At 38.5% G+C, this 26,434-nt stretch overlaps 1 protein-coding gene across 1 annotated transcript in view; it reads right to left on the reverse strand.

The window, feature by feature from the left end:
• Window positions 1–26,434, reverse strand: part of OSBPL10 (oxysterol binding protein like 10) — a 100,249-nt gene that overhangs the window by 10,418 nt on the left and 63,397 nt on the right. The window contains exons 7-8 of the mRNA XM_085226405.1: window positions 11,215–11,361; window positions 4,568–5,051 (exon numbers count right to left, since the gene is read on the reverse strand). Of these exons, the coding sequence (XP_085082531.1) occupies window positions 4,568–5,051; window positions 11,215–11,361 (631 nt within the window). The remainder of the gene's footprint in view (window positions 1–4,567; window positions 5,052–11,214; window positions 11,362–26,434) is intronic.

Consider the following 26,434-nt stretch of genomic DNA (forward strand, 5'->3'; position numbering starts at 1 on the left):
GCCCATCAGCAGCCACCACAGTTCACACAAGATGCCCTTGTCTCAAATGTTCTAGCATGCTGCTTTGCACTGCTTGTTTTCCAAAAGCTGGACACATTTGCTAAATTCAGTAATGAGGACCGTATCATACAGAAAGATCTGAAAGCACTAGGCTAAAAAATATTAATTTAAAAAATTAATGCTAGGGAAATATTTTGTTAGTTCCAGGTGCATGGAGCAGAGCTGGTGAATTAACAAGTCACTAATGCCTCAGAAAGGGAAATGATATGCTTTGTTACATGCACAAACACATGCACATACATACATGTGAATGGAAAAAACTAAGAAAAACAACACTTGTTGCTTTCATTTGTATTTATCCTGGAAAGAGCACTGAGCCTTTCCCTATCTATCAGTCTTTTTCCAGGTTGATTTCAGTTTTAAGAAATAATTTCTGAAAGCATGCATCTCAGGAGTTTTTACAGCATTTAAAAAAGTAGTAAAAACACAAGATGTAACTGAGCCACTTGAGCAATCCACTTAAACTGCCTGAGCTGCAAATTAACCCGTGAATCAAAGATAATGCTTTCTGTTGGATTTTGCTGCTTTGCAACAAAAACCAAGGACAGACTAGAAGCAGACGGTGAGCGTTTTCTACCAGAAAACCCTTATCTTACAATCAGAATCTGTTTGAAGATTCCTTGGACCATGTAAAGCACATTAAATATTTACTCTGACTCTTCCATCCCCTGCTAATTTAAATCCTAATACAATTCTATTCATTACACCCTCCTCCCACCCCTCGCTCTCTCATTAGTACATAATTAACATTAATCAGAATTAGGGACTGTGCATGCAACGTGAATTCTTACACGCAAAATGCTCTCTCTTCTAACTCTGCCTTCTCCTGGGGAAACTCAGCTCTGGCTGCTCTGAAGAACACTTTTGTCATACAGTGAAGAAGTTAAGAATTCTCTTTAGCAAACCAGATTTGGAGCTCTCATAACCGAAGATGAAGGCCAACATAAAAAACTGCCTCTCTTATGGACTTCCAGCATTGCCTGTCTACTCATTCTGCATCTCTGGAGTTAATAAACAAAAATCATAGTAGAAAATCTTAGTAACTTTGAGTTGCAACATACACTAAAAATTGCACAATTTGAACACGTTTGTATGACAGAGCCACACTGCTGCCAAATCCCCTCATTATTTAACTTACTATAGAAGCCTTGGCAGCTCTGCTGCATCCTATTTCAGCAAGGCATAAAAAGCAGCATGTGCTGCGCATCTCAGGACATTGTGACAAGTTGAAAGCACAACCTTGCAAAAGAGCCACAGAAATGTTATCAGCATATTCCTTACACTATATAGGTCCAAATGTTCAGTACTACACTACCTATCTAAATAGCGAAGTGCAATATAAAGACTCAGATATTTGGAGGCCACATACCCACAAAACCCTTCAGAAGATAGCTTCCACATACACCACACATTGTATTTGCATTCAATGCTAAGGTCACAACAAAGTCAGAGGGTAAACAAAAGGATTCTGTTAAATACCTTAAGTAGAGTAAGATAGTCACTGCTACCACTAAATTACGTGAATTCAGCAGTTTGCCTCCCTGTTGCTCTGTGGGGAAGGATTTTTCTTCCCCACATACATCAAGCAGTGTTGAATGAATACACAGGGTAATGAAACTGTCATATGAGCACCAGAATGATCTGAGTATCATCTCAGAAAGGACATACACATATGGGAAGTCAAGAAAATTGCCTTTTCAGAATCTAGAATCCAAACTAATCTAGCAAATATTCAAAGGCATCTACATGTACAGAAATAACTTGATAGATTATCTTAAACACTGATCAACATCACTGAATGCATATCCCGCAAGAGCAAGGAAAAAAAGCTGAATGCTCATAATGAAAATTAAAAAAAGGAGGACAGGATTAAAAAAGTATGAACATAACATGATTAGTTAGGTCATTCACTATAGAGTAACAAAAAAAAGAAGCACAAGAAAACACCAAACAGGGATTTCAATGATTCATGAGATGTCAATCTGCCTTTCCCCAGAAGCAGTCATATTTAAATCACTCCCGAGAAACCTGATCAATCATGTTTTAACAGCTTCTAATAGTAAGATTATACAATCCTGTAGCCAACCTTACTGTTAGAAAGCCTCTTCTAGTAGCTAGCTTTAGTTTCTACCTCTCTACTACCTCTTTCTACAATTTCTGAGTAATAGTGTGCCTTTTCATCATCTACTTTTTGCTAGACAACCACCTCCATTTGAAATGCAGCAATGCGTACACTGTCCTAAAATATCAAGAACCCTCCAAATGATGTTTCATGTCAAAAAATTGTTGGGCTCTGCTCCACCAGACACGTAAATACAAACACAGTCTTCCGCACCATAAGCCCAGCGGCTACTTTTTATTGGTTCAGCAATATATTCCCCAGCATTCATGCTGACCTCAATCTAACACAGAATTCGTACTTATGTAAGACATGATAGAGAGAATCAGCAGCAGCTTTTCATTTTTGCACAGCTTGACAAATCCATACACCAACTGTATCAGGAAGACCTCCCTGGGACTAAAATAAAAGGAAAAAAAATCTATATTGGAACAAAGTATAGTCTTGAGTGAAGAAACCACACAGCAAGCAAACATTTTCAATAGAGGCTGCCAGATTTGAGCTGTCTGTTCTCAGATTATAGAAAAGATTCGCTGGTACAATTTCCTGCTGCTTATTGCTGGTTCTCAACACACAACAGAAATGCCTGGGCTGCACTGGCGTTTCTCCATCACTTCACAGAAATGCTGTCACCATGAGTCCACACGATTCTGCATTGTTTATGTGAACAAAAAAGATGAATGACAGCTATAAATTGGTAAGCCCAAACTTCTTCCACAAACGTTCATCATAAAGACAGTGGTAAACCTTGCACTAAAAGGGTTTATCACTACGGATGCTCCCCAAAGCACGCCTCCACTGATGGCACCTCTCCGGGATCACATAGGAAGGGAATTTATTCTCACAAATGCACACTAAACAATCATTGGAGTGGGGAAGCAGCTAATTCCTATACCCTTTTCTCTCTCAAAACTGGGACACATCAGGACTTTGAAGTCTTAAATAATCCCCACAGTAGACAACCCCAATCCCAGGGAACTGTGTGCTAGCAGCAAGAAAGAGAAATTTCTTCATTGCTAGAAAGGCTTTGCTTTTGATTGTAATTCTACTAACCAGCTTCCTTCACTCGGAAAACAGTATCAGATTTGGATATGTACCAGAAAAATGAGACAAGTGAAACCAATGGCTTGGCCTGGAAATAGGACAATAAGGAGATGGACAAAAGGACCTGCTTCCCTTCTGACACTCCCTTCACCCCATATTAAAATACCAAAATCTCTGGAAAAGGAAAACAGCAGCACTATTATAGACTTCAACTATCACAACTACCACAACATCAGATCCAAAAATGAACAAGTTTCAAGGTTCAGGTATGAAAAGTGAATATATTGACATCAGGAAAGAAGCTATTGTAGCCATGTCTACTGTTTGACTTTGTTGTTTACTTCCAGTAGAAACAACAGAACATATCTGTCTGCTCTCAGATATCAGGGTGCGTTTTTTTTTTCAGTCACCCTAATGGTTGTCCTCACCCTCCTTTGTTACTATCTTCAATGTTGATATTATTTAGCATAATGGCAAAAATAAACAATCACTCTAAGTTGTTCTGGTGTTTCTATCATCACCTATTAAGAGCACAGCCTAAAACCTAGTTAACAAAAAGGAATAAATACGACAGACAGAGATTACCCTCAAATATCAAGAGGGACAAAACTGTTTTGAAACATTAAATTAATAAATTAGCAGTCAGTAACAAGATGGATACAGGCGTGTTTATCAGTTCATATCACACATTAATAATTCGCTGACTCCCTGCTTTTCTGAATTCCTGTTGAGCAGCAGTTTATCACAAAGCTGAATGTGTACATATGAAACAGCAAATTGTGATTGATAGCAACTATTTGGCTTATCACAAAACTTGAGACAATACGCTACTATAGTAAGCACTACAGAAGCCATGATTCTTTATTGAAACTGTAAGAACGTTGAGCTTAAATACCAATGCTTTTGCTTACTTATTTCTTTGCTCCAGTTGTAAATCTCCAATATCTAATTGGATATTACTTTAAAAGTGAAGAAGAAAACTAAAACTGTTCTTACAAAATATACTGTCCTCAGTCAATTGCTACTGCAGCTTAGACCATGTATTAGGAAAAATTTCTTCTCTGAAAGAGCTGTCAGGCACTGAAATAGGCTGCCCAGGAAGGTGGTTGAGTCACCATCCCTGGAGGTGACCAAGAAGCATGTTAGATGTACTAAGGGACATGGTTTAGTGGGGAAATACTGATGGTAGGTAGATGGTTGGACAAGATGAGGTCTTTTCCAACCTTAGTGATTCTATGATTCCATATTTCAGATATAATTAACCATCCCATATAAATACACATTTCTGTTGTTTTGACTCTAATAACATTAGGTCAAGAAATAAAATAAAATCACATTTCTTACCTTCACCTACCATAGAAACACCTATTGACATGCCCATAAACTTGCTTTTGGTCCATACGTGAGCGTTCACACACATTTTCTTCTCCTTGCACTCACAGTAAAAGCAAGATACCGGTGGATGATGGGACACTTGTTCAGCCACAAACCTCAGCTTGTAGCACGTGGACTGGTCCTGGCCAGACTCCTTGGCTGGGTCCTTAGAAACCGCAGAGGCACCATTAGTTCTGAATGGTTTCACTTTATCTTTAGGCACATCCCATGAGCAATGAAACGTTTCACCAATTATAGGGTTATAGGGCTTCTTGGCAACAGCTCCCTTTCGGCCTTCATGAAAAGCTGTTAGATAATACTCCACAAAGCAGATAATTCTTTCCTCAGGAGTGGCTCCAGCTGCAATTGACAAAAACAGGTCTGGATGGGCCATGAAATTTGCATACATCTCCAGCAGGGATCTTTTCTCCAAAATAAATGTTGGAAGCACTACCTGTATGCAAAGCAGACAAAGGCAGATATGATTTCCCCATGATCATACTACAGAGAGGGGTAGGGGGGGAGAACAGTTAAGACAGCTGCAATTCTGGCCTAGCCAAGTTTCAGGATATAATGTATTTTCCTTCCCTCTGTAACAGCAATTTCCCTTCCTCTGCAGTGTATATAATGGGTAAAGGAAAAAGCAGCAGCCTTGATAGCTGCGCCGGCTGCTTCCTATTTCATTATGATTCTCAATAGTAGCTCATGCAACAGGGATGTGCTGTTCCGATCACGTGGAAATTCTCCTTTTCCTCTCCTCTCAGTTAATAAACAAACTATTGTTCACATTGCTCTCCTGGTTCACAAGGCAGAAAAAACCCCATACTCTGATGTAAACTGATTTAGTTCTAGCATCAACAGACCCAACTGACTACAACCCCCCAAAACAAAAGCACACGTTCCCGAACCATTAAGAAGATGGGTTTTGCATATAAACATATGCATCCTAATCTAAGTGACAAAGTTTGTTCAGCCACAAACCTCAGCTTGTAGCACGTGGACTGGTCCTGGCCAGACTCCTTGGCTGGGTCCTTAGAAACCGCAGAGGCATCATTAGTTCTCTGTACTGTGTACAGCTATCCAGTACCTCAAGCGCCTGGGCTCCCAGTTTCACTCCCAGGTCCTTGGCCACCCGCTGTGCATGCATATGTAACTCTGTTCCCTTTAAGTCCCTTCCAATCAGGCCAACCAGATCCAACCCAAGATAAATCTTGAGTCTGTTTCCAAGGATAAAATCACACCAAAGGCCTTTCCCAAGAGGTTCTAAGGCAGGAAAATGCTTCAGGTTGAGACTATGTCTGCCATACCCTATCACTGTTTCCGCCTGACCTTCCTACTCCATTCTCCAGTCGCCCCAGAGCATGTGGCACTCCTCTTCCATTTCATCCCCCACCACATGATTGCAGGAAGCCACTGCGTGCCTCTACCTTATTTCACCCAAGTTGAAACAAACAAAAATGCACAAGCTGTTACATCAGTGTCTTGGGACTAGAGAGGCCCATGGGGCCTAGAGGGATGCTGGGATTGAGTGCGAGTTAGGCTGCATGGCAGGCAGCCGTCCCGAGTGAATTGGGCATGATCTCGAATGGCTCATCTGGCAGCACAGATGTCACCAATGCCCCCACCCCTTAGGAATAATGCTTTGTTGGAAGTTTTCATAAAACTTCTTGGAGTGACCTAGAATAATTTATTTCTCTCCATTTTTCCCACATTCTCTCTTCCTCCTGCCCTCCATACCTTGTTCAGGGAAGCTCAGAGCTCACTGCTGTGCAGCCAACAAGGGATTTCTGGCACAGATATCCCTCTGGAGTCAAATGGGTCGGTGATGCCAGGTACAGAACTACTGCTGTCCTCTATTAAAGTAGCTCTTTAGCTTTTCTCTTCCAGTTCGCTTCCTTTTCCCCTTTAACTCTCCTCCATATTTGCTTGTTCCCTTCCCCAAAAGGGAAGGTTATTCAGAACACACAGAGAATCACTTTTCAAACAAATACATTTGCTCTGCCCTTTCGTCTCATCGTATTATTCTACATGAAACCAAAGCACGGTTCAGACCTATGCATCCCATAGTTAATGGAACAGAAGCCATCAAACTTTTATTCAGAATTTAGTTCTTTCTAAAGAAAACTCGCAAGTGTGAAAAAAAACATCTCTTCACGATGGCTCAAACAATCTTAATTCCTTCACGGTAAGTCATCATGCCCCCACAAAACAAAACCAGATCGCTGCTCCATTTGGTAACATGCATGCTCATTTTCTCTCTCCTTCTGTGCATGTGTGAGTATAAATAATACAGTCATTCTTTGGCTAATATTTTTACAAGTTTAGACATAAATCAAGAGAAGTTCTCTCTGTAATATTCCTCAGACTCTGTAACACTTGAGGACTCTACACAGTTTCTATTACTAAACTAATGAGTCCCCAAAAGATGTCAAGACCTTAATTTTACACTATTCATGGTAATCTACTGAGTGCCAAATACCGTCCTCAGAGCCCTGTGGTTTTGTGATGGGTGGAGGAGTAGCTGAGGTGATTGCTTTTTAAAGGTGAAAGTTAAAATCTGGAAGTAAAAGTAGAAAGAGATCTTCTTACAGTATTTTTAGCTCTTGAAACAACTCTTTCTTCCTTGCAACATTCTCACTCTGACCAAATATTCGTTTTCTGATATCATTTTTAAAAACTCAATTCAGCATTAGCGACAGAATCTCATTTTAATATGAATTGTACCAGGGTATCAAAGGGGAAACTGCCAGTAACACAGAAAAAGCCTACCACTGGTGTCTAGAAATGCCAGCAGTGGCTATCACTGTATAGAATAGAAAGGGCAGGGAAACTCATCTGAATAAAAAGCACTGCGTCTCTCTTCATGTCCAACTGGCCAACTCTAAGAGTGACCTTTATTAGCACAAATGGAGGAGAAGAAAAGGAAGCAATGGGCTATGCTTAAGATTATGCAAATTTGATGATACAACATTAAGACTGTTGTGCTTTCATCCTGTTGGCTTGACTGTGAAAACACAGCCCCCATACCCACTCTCTCAGACACCAGCTGCCTTGCATCTACACACTTAACACAGCCATGCCAACACAATCACTAAGGAGACATAATGAAAAACTGGACATTTTTGTTATTCAGTTTCAGTAATCAATTTGAAATGTGAAAGCCAGCTCACATGACCTTGCTTCGAAAGCCCCAATTACAATGGAAAATGCACCCTCAATTGTAGCAGGTAAGGATCCTTTGCAAAACAGAGTAATTGAATTGTTTCCTCAAAAGGAGGCATAAGTACATACAGAAGCTGAGTTTCAAAGCTTACAAAGCTCTAGTGCTTTACAAAATATCTAGAAAACACTGCCCCTTACAAAGTAATCTCACTGCCTGGAATCTTCAGTATGCAACACCATCACCCTCTAACAGAGTCAGAAAATCACACCAGAAATTTTTTGTTTGTAACTCATCCCTTCTTGATTTCCTCAGGAAAATAAAACAAATAGAAACAAACAAGTTTGGAAGGCATACTGAATTTTCCTGCCATGCACTTCTGCTACTACTCTACCTTTCAAACGAATGAGTTTTTGGACTCTTCAGCAGCCAAACTCAGTCTAGAAAAATACAATTACTATCTACTTTTATATTGTTTTTGGACCACAACAGGATTTTTTTTTTTTCTCATTTTTTTTAAATTACATTAGGTCAACACTATCTCATATTTTCCTATGAGGAAAAGCTGTCATAACAACTAAACAGACAGCAGAATCTCTCCAAAATAAATATCAAATTGCCAAAGTCTAAAGCAAAGAATTGCCTGATGGTGCACTAAAACGTTGACTTCCATTCTTGGTCTCCCTGTGAAAAGCAAGTTGTTTAAATGATATCCTTCCCTTTCCCTTGATATTAAAAAGAGGATAGGTTTGAATTCAACATACTTAATCAGGTCTGAATGCAACTGAGAAAGGTACAGCATAAGTTCTTACAAATAAAGATACTTATTACCATTTCCATGATTTACTGGGAGGCAAAAGATGGGTGTCAGCACTGTAACCCACTCTTTCAGAAACCTGACCAGCACACCCCATGCTGGGATTTTCACCACCTTAGAGGGACAAAAGCCTTCTACGGTCATCTGCCTCATTGTGGGAGTAAAATAAGGGTCTTTTCCACCCACTTATGTTTTTAATTACAATATGCATTTATCTTGCAACTTTAAACCATAAGACACTGTGAACAAACTGCAGAACTTACTTACAACAGGCTGATAGGCTGCAGAACTACCAGTAACACTTCCACTCTGAACGGCAGCCCCTTATTTTTCAGTACAGTTAAGATGCATAGGGAAGGTAAGGGAATGGGGTGAGCAATCACCCATCAGAAGCCATTTGCCAACACATTTATTAGGCTAGAAGAGATTTCTGGTACTGTTTTTTGTTTTTGAAAAGTCCAAATAATAAACAATTTATAAGTGTGGCAGGGTTTTCCTTTTGTTTTTCTATTTTTTTTCTTCTCCTCCCCATAAATAACAATTTTAAGCGAAGTGTAAAGTCTGAAACCAGTCCAAGGCATCAGTGCTGTGCTGTGCTCTGCCACTACAAACTGCTCCCCCATCTCTCCAGCAGCTGCTGAAGTCCATTTAGCCACCATAGTGTTTAGTCAGTTCTAGCAAGTCCCCATGCAGATTTGGTTCTTCGTTGTGAGGTTTTTATTTCACAGCGATGTTTTACTGCTTAATTCTTCATTAAAAGGCATGGCAGCATGACACGTTTCAAAAGTGAAACACCTCTACGACGCTAAATGTGGCTATTATCACTGTAGGAGACTCATGTCACTGCAAGCAAGGCCAGCACTAATGTAATGTTGTTTCCTCTGACGTGATTCAAGAAAATAATGATTATGCATCCAGAACCAAAAGTCAGTAAGGGCTCAGAAGAAGAGCTATTTGTTCACGTGCACGTCATCCTACAGTCCCTAGCTCATAAAAAAAAAAAAAAAAGAAACAACCCTAGGGAAGAAGGCAGAGGAAAATGCAAACGTACAAAAATATCCTCTGATGTTAGCAACTACTGTGTCATAAGCACTTCCAGCAGAAGCTGACTAGCACCAAGGCTATCTGAAATCTGACTTCCACAGGAATAATGAACAGTAAGCGGTACAGCCAACAAACTGAGCTTTACTGTCACACGTCTGTGGCCCTGAGGGCCTCATGTCAGTTAGCAAAGTTAATAAAAAACAAGAAAAAAAATGCAGACAGCTGTCCTGTAATTTTTTATTTTAATCCTTAAAATGGTCAGAAAAGTGATGTGCACATGTGGCACGTCTCATCAATACTCATCATATGTGTAGTCATGCATCACACACACACGAGAGAGATCTAACTCTGCCATATGCCTGCTCTTCTTTTCAGGTTGTAGGCATTATACACACATTCATGCACACTAACATTCTGCCATAGCACAGATCGGATGATATTCATTGCTACCCTCAAAAACCATGCTCCAAGAATGTTGCATGACAAATAGGTTATCGTATTCATTTACCTACCCACTCTTCATATACATGTCTACACTTCTCTTATTTACAGAAATTTATTTACAGAAATTTATTTACATCAATGGTGCATCTGGGATTTTTGCCTCTTAAGACAAAAAGATGACACCAGGAATCAGAAAGAAAAGCCTTATTCACTGAGGAAGACAGAATGTTTCAACGCACACAAAACTAACAGATAAGGAATCTTAGTCTAGTTTAAACATCACAGATTCCAGCAGTCATAGCCAACCAAAACAGAAAAAAGGAAGAGCTATTAATTATTGAAGAATGACAGAGAAACAAAACAAAAATGAACTGTACGCAACACCAGATGTACTAAGAAGTGACAAGTATAAATTATGAACATATTAAATGATGAAAAATTTGTCCTCTTTAGAACAAAACATTAACTTCCCAGTAGCTATTCAATAGCTATACTTAGGAACAGATCATGGAATTGCACAGTCTTAAAAATGTAAGTATTTATAAATAGTGTCAATTGTTCTAGAAGAAGCAGAGAAGACTACATTGAGAATGTCTTACTTTGTACAAAATAGTAAAAATAGATTTTGATTAATACATAAGATCAAAAGGAAAGCAGATGCAACTCTTCAAAATACGCAAATGCCCATGAAAATAATCTGCACAGCTGCTTCATAACTACTTATGGGAAATCTCTCTGTAACCTTACTTCTCTGTTCACATCTGTATGGATAAGCTCATGACAATAATGGCTCCAAAACCAGGAGGACGTACAGAATGTCAAACTGCTGAGCTGCTGAGCACAGACATGCACTATGATACACTGAAGACTGTCCTGTTTACCATTACTTTGTTCTTTTTCTAATTAATTGAAGCTGCCAAGTAATTAAAAGGGATTCATTCCACAAAGCAGTAACTCAAGCACGAATCTCCTTAAAACTGACACTACGGCTCCTCACATGCTTGATGCACTCTGACTTAATATACATGTGGGATATATACAGTTGTTTTGTAAGATTTGTAAAAAAAAAAAAATAAGAAAAATCTCTAAAAAAAAATTTCTAAATCCACAAAAAAAAAAAAACACATTAGGAAAAAGATACTGCGTCCATACCCTGGTAAGGTCCATGCCAAGTTTGAGCTGAGAGATGAGATGGAGAATTACACTACGTTGATCCTCCATGACTCCTAAATCTTCCTCTTCATTATCTTCTGTATCCGTCGCTTCATCTTCAACTAAGATCAACTCAGATGTTAACCGCTGAAATGAAAAGGAATATCACCATCCAAAATGACAAAAATAATTTTCTCTACTACATACATTTAAAATGAAGCTGTTCAAGGGAAAAAAAGACAAGCTGTTGAAAAAGAAACATATGAATAAAAAGCCAGTGACGGGTTCACAGAGTATTTTGATCCCTTCATGAACACCAGTATTAAGTATCAGACGCTAATTTATACATTATATTCTTATCTATACTGCAGTCAGATGTCAGACAAAAAAAAAATAATTAAAACAATCACAGCATGTTAGGTAACAGCATGTTAAGCTATTTAATAAACAGAAGTACACAAATGCAAACAAGTCTTCACAAGTTTGTTGCACATATATCTTCAGCACATGTTCATGTATCACCCAGATGTTGCAAGACCAGATTTCACACTTTCTTTTCCCCATTCTTCTATCCCAGTTCTAAAGTTAGACACCTAAATAAGCCTCAAACAGAGCATTAGCCAGCACCCACTGGCCATATAGTCCATACTATTAACTGAAGAAGATAAAGAAACTATACACATATTAGGGGAAGAAAAAGAGAGAGAGAGATGAGTGGAGGTAAGGCAATGCCATGAATCTTTGACATTTGCAACATTACACTGCTTCCCTCTGTAACAGTGACAATGCTGCCCATTTTGCAGACACACTAGCTGAAGCTCAAAAGACATCATGCCATCTCCCTTCAAAAGAAACTTGACAGCATACAGGGATCATGATTTGTGACACTATTTCCCTTGGGGTTTTACAATATATTAACAACACTAACAGGAGCTAGTATTTTTGTTCAGTCCACTTTGCAAGCCTTCCAGATGTTTTATTTTTTATTTTTTTTTTTAATGAAAGTTGGGTTACGTATTCAAAAAATTTACAGCCCAGAATTTCATTATTCCCCAAGAAGCCCATGCTGCAAATGTGCCAACAGCACCCGCAGAAGTTAGCATTCCTTCATGCACAGCATCACATTCCCACAGAAACAGCGAGTTTGCTACATAGAAGGAGAACATTTTCAGCTCACTGAAAGTCTCTGTAAGTGAAAGTTTCATTAAAAAAAGCTGATGCGCAGGATTAGGTTTCAAAGGAAGTACTTCTGAATATCACGTCAGTGACCCCGCAGGTGAGCAGCTGGTGTAAGGAGGATGTTGCTGAAATTTAGTTGCTGCACCTTTTCAAGATTTTAATTAAGTCCTTTCCACTTTCTTTATCTTTTTAATTAAATACATGTTAGGTAACTAGTTGCAAAAGAATATCTATTTGGTGAGATCCAAGGACAATTAAAAGACACCCCACAATTACTTTATTTAAGGCAGTAGAACACGTAGCTTACATAAAACAAGATCTGGTGAGCCGTACCCTCAACAGCTTAAAGCTTTTCAAAAGAACAAAACCACACTTTCCTCTTCTCACTCCCTCAGAAAATAGAAAGACAGAACAATAATCCCTTTCCTCCCAAAGCACACAGCAGCTGATGCCTTATTGACAAGTTCAATCAACATAAACCCGACAACCTCACACAAAACTATCAGTCAGGGGAGACATAAAACACTGAAGCCCGGCTCTGTTGTCGAGGCGACGTTTCATTTGGAGGGGCTGTGGAAAAAGCAGAACTTACAGCAGGCGTTTCCACAGGAGCTTTGCCTTTGATCCAGCTTGACCTCATTGAGAGCACTGAGCTACTGGGTAAGCACTGCTTCTTCGTTACTGCCATGAAACAAGCACGCGGCAAACAAGCTCCAGCCGGAATTAATAGTGCTGAGGAAAGGCAAGGGAACCTCCCTCCTCACTCCCACCCCCTCTTCTTTTTTTTTTTTTTTTTTTTTGGCTATCCAAAGAGTTTGAGTGTGTGTGCCGGACGTCAATCTGCTCCGTGCGTTGCAAGTCATGTGACATTGGGATCAGTGAGCTTAACTGCAGGCGGCTCCCGTGGGGAAAACACTGCTGCTGTTTCCCAAAGGACGTCCCTCTGGGCTGCCCTCCAGGTTTGGGCTGGGGGGCTGGATGAGGGAGGGAGAGAGAAAGCACTTGCAAGTAACAGCCAGCATCAGAAAATAAAAAAGCTGCACATCAACCAATTAAAAGATGAATAACATATAATTTTCTTTTGCTCCTGAAGACTGCACACTCAGCCAAGGACAGAAACACTTCTTCCTTGCCTGCTAAAACAGGTATTAAGTTTTCCACGCCTTTCAAAGTGCTGCTAGCAAAATGCCACTTGCCTCCCATTGCTCCTGGACAAAATGAACACAGTGGGTGGGAGCAGCTCTAGAATCAACAGAGGTATTCAGGGAAATAGTTTTTGCATTGTTTCAAATGAAAGACTTCCAGCTCCTTAGGGAGGATAATAAATACAGTGTAATACTGGGATTAAGCATCTTTAATGAACATACTGCAAGAAGCACTGTATTTTTTATTATCTTAACTATTCTAGTAGCACACATAAGGACACAGAAAATCCTCTACTCCTTCTTCCACTACTAGAGTTTTCAGCTCAACGGTGATCTTCATGCATGCAGAATGACATCACTTCTCTGTAGCTTTCCTCACTTTCCAAGAAAATCAGAACACGAGTAGCAGTCTGCTACTTATATCATCAGACCTGAATAGTCATGCTCAGTAGCAATATCCTGTATGTGTTCTCTTCTCATTTGCTGTTCCACGTAATTAATGAATTACCTTTTAAGTGAGTAGAAAACAGACTTCTCTTTTAAGAAAAGCAAACTTTCTTTAAAACAAACCAATGAACAAAAAATCCACCATGTAAGTACAATACATGGTGTGTGCACAGCCAGCCACAAAATACAAAAGATAACTTATCTTCTAAATGTCATTAAAGTGCCACTGAGTTTTTATTTCTTCAAACAGAAAATAGTATACAGTTCTGTATAAACTATACGTAAGCATGCAGTAAAATCTAAGGGATTACACTGACTGATCATCCCTTAATGGCAGCTTTTCTGAATTATTAGACAGACACGTAAATGACTTTTCCCCATTAAATATAATTGCATAGCTGAGCTAGAAAAGCAGTGATTTGCTTCATTCCTGAGTGGTTGGGGCACAAAATAAAAGCTTTGGAGCTGCGCGACTCAGTCTGGGAATGAACAGCTGAGTGAGATGGATGCTGAACCTGAGAATCAGACGGAACCACTTACAAACAAACACCAAGAAGCACTTCCATTTACCATCAGTGTATATTTCCAGCACTATATGTTTCCAACACTGATCTCAATTACCAAGATTTTTCAGAAAACACAATTTCTAGAAAACCCTTTGAAGCTTACTATTAGACTTTAAAAGCAGAAAACACATTCTGGAAGAGATCTATTGTTACTTCATTAGAACTGGAATTTAGGGAGGTCATCTCCTGGGATAAGAAACTCATGTTCAAGCCAAACGTCTTGGGAAAAAAGAAAGAAACAGCTTCTGAAAGAAATATTGCAATTAAAAACATTCTTCTGGAAAAAAGACATTTCTACAAACTTGGGACAGAATCAAAGAATTAGAAATGACGTTTCTGTCAAAGGGCAAAACTCCTTCTGTTCTCCCAAAGACTATTCCACACATTTCAATTTTCAAACTGTAACTGTTTACTGCAAATTAATTTTAGATAATTAGTTCTGTTATAAGGTTCAGGGCTCAGTTTCCAACATGCTCACAAGTCACATCATCTAACAGTACTGTCAAACATGGCATAGATCTTGTTTATTTGGAGGAACAGAGTGTAGAAAAAGGAATATACAGAATCACTGCATCAATTATTAGGCTAGAAGAGATCTCTCCAGATCATCTGGTCCAAACCCATCTGCTCAAACAAGGTTGACTAGAGCCAGTTGCTCGTAACTGTGTCCTAGTGGGATCTTAAGATCTCCAAGGAGTGAGACTCCACAATATCTCTGGGCGGCCTGTGCTACTGTGTTTGACCATCCTTAACAGTGCTCTGCAGAGGAAAAGGAGCACTTCCCTCAACCTGCAGGCAGCACTCTTCCTAATGCAGCCCAGGAGACCGTTTGCTGTTTTTATCATAAGGGTACATTGTTGGTGCATCGACAGTTGTCTAGCAGGACTCCCGGGACTGTTTTAGTGCAGGGGTTTATCTGCAGATAGCTCTAGATGCATTATTTTGCACCTCCCCATGTTGAACATGAAGACATTCTTTTCTATGCTGCCTGTGACAGTCTGTTTCAACAGCACCACAGCCCTCCAGTTTATCAGCCAACTCCTTCCAGCTTTGTATCATCTTTAAACTTGCTGAAGGTACACTCTGCCCTCATCATCCAGGTCATTAATGAAGATGTGGAACAGCACTAGCCCTAATATTGACTCTTAGGTACATAGCTAGTGTACTAGCCTCCAACTGGACTTTGTGCCACTGACCACAACCCTCTGGGACAAGCCATTCAGTCACTTTTGATCCACTTCACTACTTAATCCATTACCCATCTGTCAATGAAGATGTTACGGAAGACAAGGTCAAAAACCTGAAACTAAACAACATACACTGCTTTCTCCACATGCACCAAGCCAGTCACCTTGTAGAGGGCTTTCATGCCAGTTAAGCAGGTAACCTCATAAACATATGCTGACTACTGGTCACCCTTCTGTCCTCTGTGTGTTTGGAGAAGGTTTCGCGGGTTAGGTATTCAATGACCTTTGCAGGCACTGAGGTGAGGCTGACCAACCTGCAGTTCCCCAGATGTTCCTTCTTGCCCTATTCAAAGATAGGAAGGGCATTTGCTTTCTTTCAGTCCTCATGAACCTCTTCCAATAACCATGACTTTTCAAAGATAACAGAGAGTGGCCGTGCAATTACAACAGCCAGGTACCTTCATGCTCAGAGATGTACCCTGTGGAGCCCCACAGACTTACGCACATCCAGTTTAAGTGCTCCCTAATCTGGTCTTCCATGAGCAAAGGAATATTCTTACTCAGCATCTTCTCAGAGGCCTGACAATCCCAAAGGTCAATTTTAGAGCAAAGAGTGAGGCAAAAAAGGCATGGCATAACTCAGCCATCATAGCAATAAGTACTCCAGCACAGTAATAAGCAGAGACCATTTGTATCCTGACATGGACACAGTGACAACTTGTACAGGACTCGTAAGGCAATTCTCCATGTAATTTTAAGAATTTTTATCAAGATATGGAAAAGTTTTATGTAGTAGAAAAAGACCTCTAGTCAGGTGCAACACCATGAAACTCAAAAACTTAAAGCATTTGGATTAGAATTTCATAATATTCCAACTGAAGTAGTCATTAAATCTTTCTATATTCAAAAAAAATTGGCAAATGATACTACAGAGTAACAGAGTCTGAAACACTTTCATATTAAGAGAATTAGCATTCTCAGACTAGTCAAAGATTGTCATGTTTTCCGCAGAGTCATCTGATTACAATTAGTCCTAGTACTGCACATAAAAGTCAAAAGCTTCATTTTAATTTTCAGATTCCCTCCATAATGATAGAGGCTTGCAAATATCATTTACATTTTTACTTGTGTAACTTGAGAGCTCGCAAACAGGTTTTCTGTGGGTGTAAGATTAAATATAACTCCGTGTAAGGCCAGAGAGTTTTAGCATATTTACACTAACGTGACAAATTGACTCCATACAATTTTCATCACACTGAATTCCCAAATTAGAATTCTCTTTGTACAGTAGATACATTAACAACACCCCAAAAGTGGGTGTTGTTGTATAATTAGGCACTGGCTTCGTTCAGGACTTGTCACTATATTAGAATTGACAAAATTGCACAAATTTGCAGTTGGGTCACTTGTCTTCTTCCAGCAGGTACACTTTTGAAATATTTAATTGCATTTACTATCAGTTGTGGCATGCACCTGCCAGGAAAACATTTGAGCTTACATCACCCCATACATTATTGGAAGTGATCTGAATCTCAGATAAAGCTTTTACTGACAAGCTGTATTTATTAAACTATTTCATATGCAGACTAGTTTATTAGCATGCTATGAAAGGAGTAATTCTCACACAAAATGTTGAACTGAACAGAAATTAAATAAGATTTCAGTTCAGACATTAACCTAAATCTTGAAAGAAGACACGCAGATGCATTTACTTTAAACCCGTGATAAAGACAGAAATCACCATAATCTATGCACTTCTCTAACTTACAACGTGTTGCCATTTACACATTAACACTTTTTAGCCAACATATTCTTTTCTTTTCTTTTTTTAATGTATCCAGGAAGATTTTAATCTCTCTTAAAGGGAGCTTTTCTCCTCCTCAAGAGCACTCCAATAAAACAAAAGAGAAAATATTTTTCTCAGCACTTACCATCACGCTATTAAACAATGTAAGCACACTGTGAAGAAAGAGAAATAAGAGGGTTGGAAAAGCAGTGCTAGAGTAAATCCTGTTTATTCACTCCTTGAGCCCTGACCTCCATCTTACTGAAGCCTTAAGTTTTGCTCTTGGTAATGCCTTTGACTTTGATTACTGCAAAGAAAGAGAAGATGAAGGATGAAACTTCAAATGTGCCAACACCTTACACTCTGATGGCAACTCTGGCCTGGATACTGAAGTTCCAGTGACTTTCAAAGAGATCCCCATTTGTCAAGCATTTTATTTATTTGCTTACTTATTTAAAATACGGCTTAACAAGTCTGCAAACAAAGCAGAGCTTAAATGGGGAAGTTAGAAAGCAAAACTTATTATAGTCCACACACCTCAATTTTGCCCCCAAAAAAGTCCCTTAAAAGCAACAAAAGTAGGTGGCTTAACTGATTTTCTTCATTTATTCAGAATATTTCATAAAGCTGTTTCCTCTACTACCTTTGTTACCAGCTTTTGATTTAATTGCTAGGAAAAATTTTCCACAGTATTAATATACAAAATGTCTGCCACCTCAACGAGAGAAAAAAAACACACCATTTTTTCTAGAATTCCATTGCTATAGCTTAGAGCTAATACTGAAAAAACATAACTTCTTAAATACAGATGTAAATACCAGAGAATGACAATCAAATGAGAAAGATTTTAGAACTAAAAAGTGCGCACACCATAACTTAACAGTATAGCAAGCAAAAAAATCTTTCTTTTTGCTCTGATACAGTCACCTACATACAGATCCAATCAGCAAGATTGTTTCTCTTTCTTCCAAACTGTGTGAAGGAAAAAGTAGAAAATAAGTGGGTTTTCTACTTACCTTATATTATGGTTACCAAGAAAAATATCTAGATAGGTAAGTAATTGCTGCTGGGATACAGTGCTCATCACTGACATTTAAATAAAGAATATTTGGTTGGAAAAAGCATACATGAGGAAAGGAAGCCTACAAAGTGCCTAGAAATTAATTTCTTAGCAAAGCTGTTATTTCAGTTTGGTAATTCAGATCTCCAGAGGAAAAAAAAAATTCTTCAAAGCTGAATTATCAGTGATAAAATGTCTGAATTTCTTGTATGGATAATTGATATGTATTTTGTGGGTTATTGTGTTTTGCTTTGTTAGAATACACTACACACTTGGATGTCCATAAAATTTATCCAGCAAGGGACAAGTGCAAGGATCAGAGATCGGCGAGGTGAACGACCTTTGCATTACACGAGACTTTAGATACAACATGTAATTGCAGCCATTTATGAGACAAAATAATACCTTGCTCATTTTATGAGATGCTTCACTATGAAGTATGCGAAGTCCATTTTGCAGAGATTATCTTGATACTAACCACTTCGTAAATGCAGACAAGCTGACATACAAATGGTGCAAGCAAAGAAAATAATTACAAACTAGCTCCTTAGGTTACAAATAAATCTGCAGTCTTTCTTCTCAACAAAACCAATCTGACAAGCATCTTGAGGCAAGAACATTACCTGGATATTCACTATTTTGAGAGTTCCACTAACGTGTTTTGCTTCCCTTTCCCACCCCCAAGTATCTCCAGGAACAGAGGTCTTTTTACACATAAATAAGCTCAGAAAGCTTCCCTTTCCTACAGTGCATAATTGTTTAAACTCAGCAAATATAACAATATAGTAGTGAAGAGGGCCAGATAGCATAAGAAATTTAAGAATGGAAAGCTCTGATGCGTCTGAATGTAACATGAAACATGGGGCATCTTAGTAAGCTTTCAGATAAAAGTACTGGAAACAAACTATGGAAATGATTATCTTTTAAGATTAAAGTAGTAGAGTCAGTGAGCCGATACCCTCACAGAGATCCCTACTTGGATTACTCATAGCATCAAATCAGGTTTGACAACTTTCTCCCCCCCCGTATGAACATATTTTCTTCATAAGAAAATTCTTGTTTGGTTATCTTAATTTTCATTAAACCCAAAGTACTCAGTACATAAAATCAGCTGAAAAGCAGCTCATTCCTAAACATAGACTTGAAAGAAAAAGATTAAATATCAGCACCAGTCCACACATCTTGTGAATATCTATCATGAAGCGAGCGCAACTGAATTATGACACTGTTTAATGTGAATCCTAAAATACCAGAGGACTTGGCAATATTGCATAAATTCAGTATGAACAGGGAATAAATATTTTTCATCACTGTTATCAGAAAAGGTAAAAAGGAACAGCAACTAGAAGAACATACTAAAAAGAAAATGTTCAAAGAGAAAAGCCCTACGGACTTGTCCTAAATTGAGGCAAAAAAAAAAAACATTTGAAGGCTACAATAAATCACAATAGTGAATTTTATACTAACCTAAAAATACATGAAAACCAATACAGTATCACATCATCTAGTGCCATACAGACACTAGTGAAGAAAAAGTTCCTGTAAGATAATCAGTTTTGTTTTGAGAATTAATTTTTTAGAACCAAGATGGCTTTAAATACAGCATCTGGCAACTCAAAATAAGTTATTTACCATTTACAAGCTTGTAAATTCCAATGTTTGGAAGCCTACAAAGACTCCCAGCAGCAGCCAGGCAAAATTCTTCAGAGATTGTGAAAGGTCTGAAAGTCATGTGCCTGTGACTCTTCATGAGCTGAAGACAAAAAACTGCACGGAGCAGCAAGCTGGTAAGGGAAACAAACACGGATGAAAGCATAGCACAAAGTTTTACCCTCTTGATTTCCTCCCGTATTAAAAGGTATCCTCACTAGACTGAGATCCTTGTGTAGAAACTTGATGAACATGGAGCAACTTGTCTCTTACACCCACAAAGTAGGGGAGGACTTTTTGGTAAGGGACTCAGCAGGCAATGTTAGTCATCCACCATCCCATTCAGCACACTGGTAAGGAAAGCCATCACACTCAAATGAACTTCTGCTCATATTGATAGAATCCCAACTTCAGTGTTCTACTTTGACCAGAGAAATACTAAGGAAGAAATGTTACTCTTTCGGCAAGCAGTCACTAGTCAAAAGAATACAGGTCTAATATTTGATAGTTGGAAATCACTCTCTTTACAGCTTAAGGGATATACACAATATCTTCTAAAAAACAAAAGCCAAAGGAAGATTTGTATTTTTTTCTGGTATGTTTTCACAACTATAAATTTAACACTTACAATCATCTGGTCTGGCAAGATTACTCCATACATATATCCATTTCTTGCAGTGCTACTACTTCTATGCAGAATCATGTGCCAGGATATTTATCAGAGGAAAGAAATAGAAAGGATGCTAACACAGGCAACATTAACAGTCCTTCCAAGGCAGCAAACTCATTAAACTATTCTGATTCCTTTTCTCTCCCTCAAATTCTTTGTACCACCCACCACATACGTTCTCACTGCTACCACACATAGGCACAAAAGAGGAGGGGGAAACAAAAGAAGACAGGCTTGAGTCTTTCAAAACATCCTCATAAGAGGAATGTCAATCCATATATGAAATAATCTGAGCCAATAAAACTACCACCTTTTATATGGCTACATTCTTGAGACCACTTGAAAAGCTTCGAAGATCATGAGTCACTTGGTTCATTCTTGACCATAAAGAAATCTGTGTGGCCTCTACCAGTCTGCACTGTAAGGTAAAAGAGTCCTGACTCCTTCACCTTCTCCTGCCAACTCCTCAGCTGAGGTAAAGTTTTAGTCTTAAGCACTTTCATCCCACCTGTTTCCACAAGCAGAGCTTTTCAAATAAAGAACCACTAAAATTCAATCATCACAGGTGGAAAACCCTCTTTCTAGCAAGACCAGATGGAATAGCTGAGATCAGTTTGAATGATACTTCGCTTAAAAAGATAAAGCATATTCAACCTGAGACAAATACATACTGTGAAAAAGTTCAATCCACCTCACTGAAGTCTAGGCAAGCTACTGATAGCCTTAATGAGATAGGTAAGCTTACTAATAGACAGTGTGCCAAATCTGCATACTAGAAAAGCACAAAGCGACTCAGACAACAAATCAGTTAGTGCACAGTCCTGAAATAAAATTGATATTGGCTTTGGAAACAGATTTGCAAGGGGCACAGATTTTGTCATTAATAGAATAAGCAATCTGTCTACTTTAACTTAATTTTTAAGTCTTACTGCAAGCGAATCTGATTTTATAATGATGAATTTGCATTGAAATTCACTATTAATTATGAAATGCCAAATAATCAGAACCTCATGTTTATTCAAATTAAATATAAATTTTTTATTAAAGCCTCTTTTCTTGTTTCAAGCAGAATATTACTCCCAAGTATATTTTACAGATATTAGATGGAATATATGTATTTGGAGCCTTCAGCTGACAAAACGCAATGGCTTTGGCTGGAGATCAATTTGCATCTGTTATTTACATAAACAGATTTACTAGACTCCTTGCTGACACAGTAATTACTTCAGAAGGTTGTAAAAAAAAATAAAACCAACACTGGTTAGATTATCTTAGTCATTTTCTGTCAGGGCTGCTGTAGCAGACCTATGTCATATAATTCTACTTTTAGTATAGTTGTATATTTAATCCCTAAGCATACCTTTCCCTAGAACTTTTCAATTGATTATCTCAAGAGTTCATTTTTCAGATGGCCTGATAGAGAATAGATTAACTGGTACCATTTTTGCCTAGAGGTTAAATTAATCTAAGTCATTACAGTTCATTTACCGTGCTCTTCAGCCCAAAAGCACTTAATCACACAGAAAGCAAAACGCAGGGCACATTTAGCAATTCTGTAACATCAATGCTAACCAGTGAAAAAGGACTGGGTAGTACCACTAATATTACTTTCCTACACTGATCTGTTTTCTTTCCATTACTGCACTTGTAAATAGCACTGCACGTTCATTGCTAAGCTGATCTCCCAGCATCGATTACAAACACTTATGTCAAGTACAGAAAGGAAACACTGGGAAAAAAAACTGATACCAGGAAATAATTCAGAGTCTTGGGCAAGACTGCCTTCAGGACAGACGTACACAGAAAAGGCAATACCAAATTAGAAATTATTTCCCTTATCTAGTTTTGCTTCTAAAATGACAGAAACACTTAAAATTATTTCTTACCATCTCTAAATCATCCTGTAATGGCTCTAAAAGAGAAAGGACTCTACAGAGGATGAAGCATCATTATATTAAGATCCATATTAAAGACAGAAAGCAACTTCAGCCTAAAAGACACAATCTCCTGAACAGATTGGACAAAAACATATCTTCAAGAACTAAGAAGAAAACAGTTCTGTGCCTCCTACAAATACTGCAGTTTCCTCTTGCATTTGAAAACATCAAGGTTCAGATCATCCAAGGGACAGAACTATCCTTAATGATCAGGACTTGACTACACTTGCAATCACTATCACAATGAAAACCTGGTTTAACAGTTAGATAATCAGAGCTAAGCCTCAATCCTACAGTGCTGAAACTTCAATCCTATTAAAAACATACTTTGGTATGGAACACGTGTACAGTTTCTCATGCACGTAAGCAAGGGAAAGTTAGGGACAGGAAAGCAGAGAGACTGCACAGATGACAAATCCCCAGGACGGTAAGAATCAGCTGGCACAGCAAGTTAAGGAATTAAAAAAAAAAAAAAAAAAAAAATCACAAGAACAGAACTAAATTGCAGATGTAGATACATGTAGATACAGCATATTACAACATAATAGTTCTTAATCAAACTATTAGATCTAAAGAAAATTAGCATTTTCCTCTCGGGTCTCCCTTAAGAACCGCCATTTGTATTTGGCTACCAGGGGAAACATCTGGCCTGCAGTCCCATTCTCGATGCTCAAAGGGGGACTTCTGACACCCAAAATTACAATTAGTTGAACTGGAAGAGCAGCACACACATGGAAGTGATTCACAGCTTTATTCTACTTAGGCACAAACTTTATTACAAAACTCAATATTTTGAAATTAATCAATTTCAGAACTTCAAGAAAGGAATTTCCAAGTTGTAAACAATTAGGAGCAGGTCAATGTTTGTTGCAGACTTTACAGAGATCAAGTTCACATCACAGCTCTGAAAGGTGTACAAAGGCATATTTGTCCACTTCTGCTTTAAGGGGAAAACTCTGTAAAATACCTTATAGCTTACACCAGAAACTCCAGGCAGGTTCGTTAGAGATCGCACAAAAGTATTTTAAGTCATCTCACATCAGATGTAGAATAGCTCTGTTCAGATCAGCCCTTAGCCCTGATGAAAACAATATGAAAAAGCTGTCTGGCATTTCACTTTCAGTGGTTACCTCTTCCAGTTGATACAACAAGCTTTAACCTAATGCTGTTTTATAACACAAACGTGAAAGGAAATTCTCATCTAGGAAGAAAAAGCAGTAATAACAACAAAGGAGATGACAAAATAAGCAAGTAAATACACATGGAAATCAATTCTGCTACACGATCCTTTCCTTCCTTAGCTACTTTAAGTATCTCAAATGACATCCCCCTGCACTTGGAAACAAGAAACATTTTAAATAACGAAAGCAAGTAAACAGCAACAGATTGTTTAAAAATAAGACTCTCTAGCTGCTACATTGTTTCACCAGGGACAAACTGCAACCTGAACCTAATTGGGCAGCAAAGCAAAAATGAATTTTTTTTTTCCCTTCAGTTATACGTGGCATCAAAACCCAGCTCCACAACTTACTATACTATTCAAGGTATTAGGTATTAAAATTGCATCAGATAAATCTTGTCCATGCTTTCTTTGTAAACATTAAAAAAGAGAAATTGTCTTATATGTGTTAATGACATTTCTTAATGCACTGCTACAAAGAGCCTACCCACTATGCTGAGAATTAACTATCACTAAATGCATTTAGTAACTCGGCCTTGTAGCCAGGGAACTGCTGCCAGTTTGTAGCCTTCTGTATTGGGAACAATTCCTTAGCAATCTCTTTCCAACAAAACATCTCCATTTTCTTCTTAAAAAGCACTGTTGATTCACATACCTAAAATGATCTTTTCCTTATAAATAACATCCTATAACACAAGCAGCTAAGTCAGTTGCTCCTCAAGGGCAGCAATTTAATGGCATTTTCTATTTCAGACTACAGGTCAATTCACAATTTGTTTAGTTGGTACATCTAATATATTATGCTGAATGTCAGCCAAAAAGCTCTCTCCCATTCCTTTGGGGCATAGCTTCTGACTAAGAGACAGAGGAGATACTATCAAAAAATAAAGAATTCTTTCATAAAAATCCAGGCATGGCCAAAGAAGAAACCAGAATTAACTTGATAGCACTGAAAGAGGAAACAGCACTCTCTTCTCAGAACTTCTTTAAAATTAAGGCACTTCTGAGAACTAGCCCAACTTACACACTACCAACTTGTCCAGAGATGAAGATCAGCCAGGGCTCAATTTGTTGCTTTTCTTTCTTGGTGTGAGGGTTTGGGTTTTTTTGTTTAATTTTTCAAGAAAGCCATTGAGATAGATGAACATCATTTGAATGACACTTTGTGGATTCTTCTTCTGTTTTTCCTCCCACACCTAAGAGCAACTGCCAGGTAGACAAAAAGAAGTCATGGTCTTCCACATCACAAGTTTCTTTAACAGTGACACCTAGATGGATTATCTCATTCTCTACTGATGCCACCACAGTTACTAACAAGGAATTAACATCTGCACTAGCAAATAAGTGGAGTGTGATGACTTGCAGTTGTTTTTATATATAATCTCACATACTAAGTAATTAGGTGAGTCTCTGCTTCTTATACCTTTGAATGTGAACTGGCTACTCGGTGTCACTCACTTTTGCCTCAGACACACAACATGTCTGAGTACATTTGAAAGTGATCATTAAGCAGAACACCTTAGATAGCCTGGGGAAAAAAACAGACAAATTTTTTTAAAGTCAGATATCATCTACTGGGTAACTGCTGGATAGCAACCTTAGTGGGCTAACAGTTATGCTACTCAAACTATTTTTCTTCTCCACAAAGCCAGCCCTCCTTTCTATAGTCACAGCAACAGAAAGCTTTGCCTATTACCTGACACTTTGCTCAGCTTACGCAATTGGGCAGAAAAATTGCAGCTCCCTCTGAGAGCATCTGTTCCAGTAAAGAATCTGACCACAGCAATCAAGCGATGTGTAACCTCTATAACAGGCCATGACAGCATGCCAGATCTGAAGTTGAACATGACAATAACAACAACAACAAAAAAAATCCAACTTCAGTGTGCTTCAGCCTTCCAAGAACACACTGATATCTTGATCAAAATTGAAAATCTATCAGCCACTTATGAAAGTTGGCTATCTGTGAGCCAACAGTATCAATCTTGGACAACTTGAGCCGCAAAGACTCTGGGGAAGGAATATAGCTTTGAAAAGATCTTCCAGGAATGAGTCCTGATTAAGGCCCTTCTTTGGGGTAAAACAGAATTCCTGCTTGAGAAGTTGTACTATCCTAACAAAAATTACACACACAAGATGCTTATTGCTGCTTCAATCTACTAAGTTCCAACTACTGTCTGTGCCAAAGCCAACATCCTGAGCTTTCTGTAACCTGTTTTACTTTTTTTTTTTTCCCCCTTTTTTAAGTGCTAGTGCCCCCAGGGGATGCAAATGCAGGCTGCTGATTTCAGAAAGATGGTCCACAAAGCACCAAGTATTCTGTATTGAAGCTAGTATTATGCTCCCTTGCTAATATCCATCTCTGGAAGGGTATTCTCTCCTCTAGAAATTATGAGCTCCCATACCTCAAGCC

Source organism: Meleagris gallopavo, chromosome 6 (genome assembly GCF_905368555.1).
Source record: "Meleagris gallopavo chromosome 6, MGAL_WU_HG_1.1, whole genome shotgun sequence".
NCBI lineage: Eukaryota > Metazoa > Chordata > Aves > Galliformes > Phasianidae > Meleagris > Meleagris gallopavo.